General features: G+C 41.2%; 1 protein-coding gene across 1 annotated transcript; it reads left to right on the forward strand.

The window, feature by feature from the left end:
• Positions 1-916: 916 nt before the first annotated feature.
• On the forward strand, positions 917-5,090 carry LOC139410006 (granzyme A). Its single transcript, XM_071155425.1, has 5 exons — positions 917-1,153; positions 1,279-1,426; positions 1,841-1,994; positions 3,834-4,103; positions 4,302-5,090. The coding sequence occupies exons 1-5, from the start codon at positions 1,069-1,071 to the stop codon at positions 4,479-4,481; spliced, it is 837 nt and encodes a 278-aa protein (XP_071011526.1). The 5' UTR covers positions 917-1,068; the 3' UTR covers positions 4,482-5,090.
• Positions 5,091-7,813: the final 2,723 nt, after the last annotated feature.

Here is a 7,813-nt window from a genome sequence, read left to right on the forward strand (position 1 = left end):
CCTTCTGATATTTACAAAAGAGTCCCCTTCTTAGCAGCAGAGGAGAATAGCTGGGTTAGCGGCGACAGACTGCTGGTCTCTCTGGGTAGGCGCGGGTCGTAGAGGACAGAGGTACCTGATCACACGTAGCATCAGATGAACAGGCAGATTCCGACAGGACGGGACAAGGGTGAAGCAAACGAGACGATAGTTTGGTTCTGGCATGAGAAACTCAAACGAGAATCTGACAAAGACAGAAGCAGGAACAGAGAGAGAAATAGAGACCTAATCAGAGGGAAAAAAGGAACAGGTGGGAAAAGGGTGAACGAGGTAGTTTAGAGAAGATGAGGAACAGCTGGGAGAAGGAGAGGAAGAGAAGGTAACCTAATACGACCAGCAGAGGGAGACGAAGTGAAGAGAAAGAACAGGAACAAGACATAATATGACAATACATGACAGTACCCCCCCAATACATGACAGTTGTTTCCACGTCATAAAAAAATGTTCATCAATGTGATGAGGTTGACTCAACATGGAAAACTGATTGGATTTGCAAAAACTCATTGACATAAAGGAATTGTGTATTTTTTTCACCCAACTTTTAATCTAAATCTAATGACAGGGTAAAACTGTTTGTTGATTTCGCGTTGAATTCACATTAGTTGATAACTCAACCAAATGTAAATCAAAACTAGACTTTGAACTGGCGTCTGTGCCCAGTGGGGTAGCACTCATTTGAGCATGTTGTGAACTTATCTCAGAAGTTATCTCAGAAGTTCCTCCTTAAATCAAACCTTTGTCCACTTATCTTGTACACCACTTCAATGTTTACTCTGTTCTTAATTATACAATGTTAAAACACATGACACATTTCTCCAGCTCAGGTTCACACATTTTGCAAGCCGTGTAACAGTGAGAGAGCAAAGGTGTCAAAACCAAGGCATTGTCTGCAGGTGTTGTGAACAGCAGATGTGTTTGTACAAACCACAAGAGAAACCTCACAGCAAAAGCAGAGCCATCTCAGCCCCCTTATCTCTCCTACTGAACACTCATAAAATGTGCCTTCTTCCATGGACTCAATGAGTTGAGATGGAGAGATTCAGCAGAATCATATGTTTTGGGGGACCACTGCTGCAAACCACCCTCTTGATTGCCTCTGTTTGGAAATTAGCAGGTAAGGGCAATTAACTTTTATGCCTATCTTTCAACCTGTGCATGGCTGTGTCACCTTGTGCCACTCTAAAGCGCTGCGCTGTATCTATTGTGACACATTGCAATGATGATGTCTTCTTCTCTCAGCTTGCTCTGAGGTTACAATCGTGGGGGGACATGAGGTCAAGCCTCACTCCAGGCCGTGGATGGTGTCCCTTCAGGTCAAGAACAATCACATATGTGGGGGCACTCTGATCCGAGACCAGTGGGTTCTGACGGCAGCTCACTGTAAGGGGTAGGTTAATTTGCTGATAACTTGGATTTAACACCATGTTAATATCTCAATTACTGAGATCAGGCAAGGACACCATATTTATTTTGATTTATAACGTTTATTTGGCAGGGACAGTGTACAACAAAACATAAGTGTCTGTATGAGTATGAGAAGTGATACATTGCACCAGATTTATCTGAAAGCTAATTTACATCTGCAGTCCCCAGGAGGTGAACATATGAACATGAAAACATTATGTACAAACAGACATTTAAAATCGTAGAAAAAGACATACAGACATATACATACACCATGCTTAGAAAATAAGTGCTTTTTTTGCTTTTACCTCATTTGCATGTGGATAAAGTATTTGAAAATGGCAGCTCAGAGGAAATGATGTAATGTGAGCAAGAAAAACGTGGTCTTGAATTGCAGTGTCTTTGGTGAGTCTAAGAAATTTGTGGAAGCCCTCCTTGGAGCTCACTCTCTGACAAGCAGCAAAAACACACAGCGTGTAGCCATTGAGGAGTACTATGTGCCTGGCACCTACAGTGACAGAACCAAGGAAGATGACATCATGTTAATCAAGGTGAATTAATCACAGCAAAAGCATGCACTCTGGGGCGCTGTGCCTCGTTAGTTGGTAAAACGGAATCAATAGTGATATAGTTGGTTGTTTACATAAACCTTAGCCAAATACATTAAAACACATTTTTTCACAATTCCTGACATTTAATCCTGGTAAAAATTCCCTGTCTTAGGTCAGTTAGGATCACCACTTTATTTTAAGAATGTGAAATGTCAGAATAATGGCATAGAGAATTATTTCTTTCATCTTTTATTTCTTTCATCACAATCCCAGTGGGTCAGAAGTTTACATACACTCAATTAGTATTTGGTAGCATTGCCTTTGAATTGTTTAACTTGGGTCAAACGTTTCGGGTAGCCTTCCACAAGCTTCCCACAATAAATTGGGTGAATTCCCATTCCTCCTGACAGAGCTGGTGTAACTGAATCAGGTTTGTAGGCCTCCTTGCTCGCACACGCTTTTTCAGTTCTGCCCACAAATGTTCTATAGGATTGAGGTCAGGGCTTTGTGATGGCCACTCCAATACCTTGAATTTGTTGTCCTTTGTTGTCCATTTTGCCACAACTTTGGAAGTATGCTTGGGGTCATTTTCCATTTGGAAGACCCATTTGTGACCAAGCTTTAACTTCCTGACTGATGTCTTGAGATGTCGCTTCAATATTTCCACATAATTTTCCTCCCCGATGAAGCCATCTATTTTGTGAAGTGCACCAGTTCCTCCTGCAGCAAAGCACCCCCACAACATGATGCTGCCACCCCTGTGCTTCACGGTTGGGATGGTGTTCTTCGGCTTGCAAGCCTCCCCTTTTTTCCTCCAAACATAACGATGGTCATTATGGCCAAGCAGTTCTATTTTTGCTTCATCAGACAAGAGGACATTTCTCCAAAAAGTACGATCTTTGTCCCCATGTGCAGTGGCAAACCGTACTCTGGCTTTTTTATGGCGATTTTGGAGCAGTGGCTTCTACCTTGCTTAGCGGCCTTTCAGGTTATGTCGATATAGGATGATTTTTACTGTTGATAGATACTTTTGTACCTATTTCCTCCAGCATCTTCACAAGGTCCTTTGCTGTTGTTCTGGGATTGATTTACACTTTTCGCACCAAAGTACGTTAATCTCTAGGAGACAGAACGCGTCTCCTTCCTGAGCGGTATGATGGCTGCATGGTCCCATGGTGTTTATACTTGCGTACTATTGTTTGTACAGATGAACGTGGTACCTTCAGGTGTTTGGAAATTGCTGAACCAGCGTTTGGAAAGGATGAACCAGACTTGTGAAGGTCTAAAACATTTTTCCCGAGGTCTTGGCTGATTTCTTTTGATTTTCCCATGATGTCAAGCAAAGAGGCACTGAGTTTGAAGGTAGACTTGAAATACGTCCACAGGTACACCTCCAATTGACTCAAATGATGTCAATTATCAGAAGCTTCTAAAGCCGTGACATCATTTTCTGGAATTTTCCAAGCTGTTTAAAGGCACAGTCAACCTAGTGTATGTAAACGTCTGACCCACTGGAATTGTGATACAGTGAATTATATGTTAAATAATTGGTCTGTAAACAATTGTTGTGAGAAATACTCGTGTCATGCACAAAGTAGATGTCCTAATCGACTTGCCAAAACTATAGTTTGTTAACAAGAAATTTGTGGAGTGATGGAAAAACAAGTTTTAATGACTCCAACCTAAGTGTATGTAAACTTCCGACTTCAACTGTATTTGTTTATTGAAGATATCATGAGGACGCTTGCATCACGCAGCACAAGATACGCCAAGTCTGCATGTCATCTTCACAAGCTAATCGCCTGATGCTTAACAGTAGGGGGTGTTTTGTTCTTACAGCTGAAGATGAAAGTCAAGGTAAACAGCAAGGCAGTGAAGGTGAAAGAGGTTTCAAAGTCTGGCAAAGACCTCCAGGTTGGCACACAGTGCGAGGTGACAGGATGGGGGGTGGTAAGTGCTACGGGTAGCATGCCGTCAGACACACTGCAGGTGGCAGAGGTGGACATACTGGACAGGAAGCTCTGTGACTGCTTCTACAACAGAAACCCTGTGATCACCCAGGACATGCTCTGTGCTAGCAACAACAAAAGACAGGCAGATGCTTGCAAGGTAAGGTTTGTGGGGGAACTGATAGATCTAACTACATTGATTACCATTTTGTTGCAAGATACTGACTGTGTGGGTATTTTTTCATGGGAATTTGTTGCATTACCCTTTGAACCAGTCACATGCCATGAGCTCTAGTTGGTCCAACCAACATCCATGTTAACCTGCATGAAAGGTCAAATGTTTGTTGACCTTTTCCAGGGGGATTCTGGTGGTCCGTTGGAGTGTAAGAAAGCCTTTGTAGGCTTGGTTTCTGGGGGACTGGGCTGTGGCAACCCCAAGAAGCCTGGAGTGTACACACGGTTCTCCAAAAGACACCTGGATTGGATCCACAAGATCATCAAACATCAATCAAATACCACCAATGTTGGCATACTGTAAGGATATAATGGGTCAGACCATAGATTGTTTGAACCTGAATCAAATACAGTCCAGCTCCTTGGCCCCTAAGGCTCATACAATACATGTGTTTCTGTCATCACCCGTTTGCCTCTCTGTTTAATATAAAGAGTAACTGCAACTATAGTGGTGTTCACTTTTTCCTGACAGTTTTCTTTTTCCTTCTAGAGCAGTGGCAACCCGTCATTTATTTATTTCCTTTAGGGAGAGCGGTTGTCTTTGCTGGATCTCAATGTGTCAAACAAGGTTTCTCTGTTGGACATCTCTGTAGGACATCAGCTTTAGGTATATCCATTACCTCGCCGGCATTTCTGTTTTTTATAGCTTGAACTGTCCATGGGCGTCAGGCTACAACTGTATATCTGCTTGTGTGGGTCACACAGCTTGGTTACATTTCTATGCTTAACAATGTGAGCCCCACATTTGTAGCAAAAAAAACAATAACAAAAAAAGTAACAATTTGAGCCCCACATTTTTTTTGTGGGTGGGTTTGCTGGTTTTGCTTGTTATTTTGGCGTTAATACATATTAGTTTGCAAACATGTAAAAAATAAAATAAATACTTGAGTTAATAAAGCTATATACAACCATGGTCTCTTTTTTGCTTTCTTGAGTAAGACAGCCACCGGAAAATACGGAGCGTAGGGGTTGCTAATGTTCTCTAGTTGCACTGTGATTGGCTCAGTGTTCTGTCACTCATGGGGACACTACGTCACTGCCAAAATTAAGGGTAGAGGTCGAAAATTCAATCCCCTTGGGTGCTGCCATAGAGTTACATTAGAAGTGCCCATCCAAGAAGGCTCAAGGTCATTGGCCACAGATAAAATTACATCAAATCACGTTATATCTACAGTAGCTTTGATTGGACTGATACTTTGAACATTTTAGCTAGCAGTCACCATCATGAATCAAGTCGACAATCTACTGGCAAATTATTTTTTATCCTGGTCATGTGAAAATAAATAATGAAGAGAAATTATAGATAAAACATATCGGGGCTCATCGGCCATTGGACATAAACATTACACAACAAGTTGGAAATTGCAAATTCAACAATGAGTTGTTTGGAGGTAATCAGTGGCTAACTGCAAGCATTGCAAAGCAATCCCTAGCCTGGTATTCAGTGGAGTGGGTGTGTGGTCCCATTTCTGGGTTTAAGGGTCTCGTTTCCAAGCTTAAAATGGTAAACATTCAACATTGGCCATGCTGTCAAATCTAGCATAATTTCTGCTGTGCTGAAAACAACTGGAAACTCAGAACTGGGAAATCTGATTTTAGTGATTTCAAGACAACTGGGAACTCGGGAAAAAACGAGCTCCGACTGGGAAAATACATTTTGAACGGTCATCCAAATCGGAATTGTTAGTCGGAAACTCTGGGTTCTTTCTAGAGCTACGACCTGAAGATCACTGCTGTCATCATGATTCAACCTTGTTTTTTTCCCGAATTCCCAGTTGTCTTGAACGCACCATAAATCCAGAGAATGCCAGACTTTGATGACAAAGTTTGATGACAAAATCTGCCCACGAAGGATCTTCCTGTTCAAGTGAGCAAATCACAACAAGGTGAGTCCAAAAATGTGTAATATGCCAGGGAGATATGTATACTGTAGCTAAGAAAGTAATAATAAGTGTGTTTTGTGTAGTAAGCTGTTAGTAGCCCATGTGCCTCACCCTAATAATTTGGTCCATTTTCCCCTCTTAATTTTGCCTACTGTTCTAACTTGGTGGTGCACATGTAGCATATAACCTGTTTTAAATAAATGTAATCATTGAATATTGTAAGAGCTTTAATCGTCTGCTTATATGCCCCCTTGATTTATCTTATGGTTCTGACTTGATGTACAGGGAGAATGCTGTAAGAACAGCCCATGTTCTGAATTCTGTCGCTGTACATTTCAAAAAGTGCTGAACAAATAGTTATATTGACAACGTTTGTCCTAGCTCGCTCATTAATGTCTTAATCGAAATTACGGATTGCCTCTTATCCGCTTGTCTGCCTCTTATCCGCTTGTTGTCCTCTTATGCCATAGTTTGTACATCTCAATTGTCAGTAGAAAACATATTTATTTAAGCAAGTCAATCATATCAGCTATGTTCTTTTTAAAAGTAGTAAATTAGGCTGAATTAACTGTTTCACTGCCAGACAAGGCTCCGCTGATAACCAGGTGTAGCAGTGGTAAGGTTTTGGGACTGCTGTTGGGACAGCTTTATGTAGGGCCTAAAAGTTTGTGGGCACAGTTTGTTACCGTTATAGTGCAATTCATGTATTGTTTAGTGTTGTGTTGTGTAGTGACTTTGTTGGCATGCATCCCCCCCCAAAATATGTTTGCCACAACAAGATTTACATGCTAAAATCGCCACTGTTCTAGAGGATGCATGTTTCACTGAAAAATTGTGTGAAGAATTTCCATGCATTCTCAAGCTGAGCTAAACATTAAGCATTGGATGCCCTCTGTTGAAACCATGTAAATGCTTTGGTAAGTGCAGCACAGCACACATTCACATTATACAAATATGTAAAGAGTCACAGGGCAAGAATGAACTGCAAAGACCACAGCAAAGACAAGCACAATAACAACTATTCACTTTTGTGTTGTCTGCAAAATATATTTCATTATGCAGTAAAACAGATCATGTCACTTAGTAATTTACAAAATCAAAAAAACAAGCAAAGCCACCCTGCTGAGTTCAAGTCGATAGCTTGAGGGACAACTGTTTTTCAACAACAACACTTCTCATTGGCTACCATTATTTCTAAAACTAATATAGAGATGTTCTTGATTTTAAAATACTATAACACTGACATCAGACTAATGATGGATGAAGAGGACGACAATGTTAATGAGAGGAGAGACTCATGGGAGCAGAAGTATCTTTGCTGGAGGATTGCAACTTTCAGTACCAATCTTATGCCCCAAAAACCTGGGGAAATTGGGAAAAATATCAAGATAAAAATATAGCGAATTCAATACCCTTTTTAGAGCTCACTCCTGTGCTGTCATGAGATCGTTTTCTGTGTATGTGTCATGTCAAAGTAAAACACTTCAAACAATGTAAGTGCGAGAAACACATAACATGTCTGACAGTTGATTCAATCAGAGAGTAGAAGCCTAATTGTGGGTTCATACTTCAGCCCACTATGACTCAGCCAAGCAATCTCATCTCTGAGCCAAGGGAGACCAGAGAGTGGCAATCTAATAGCCAGGTCCGCTATGTTCACAATGGTTATATATCTCCAGAGCAGAGCATCTTGCACTTTACGACTCACAGGCCTCAGCGCCATACTGATGAACGAGAGTAGAGAGGAAATTAC

The sequence above is a fragment of the Oncorhynchus clarkii genome, chromosome 5, assembly GCF_045791955.1.
Source record: "Oncorhynchus clarkii lewisi isolate Uvic-CL-2024 chromosome 5, UVic_Ocla_1.0, whole genome shotgun sequence".
Taxonomy (NCBI): Eukaryota; Metazoa; Chordata; class Actinopteri; order Salmoniformes; family Salmonidae; genus Oncorhynchus; species Oncorhynchus clarkii.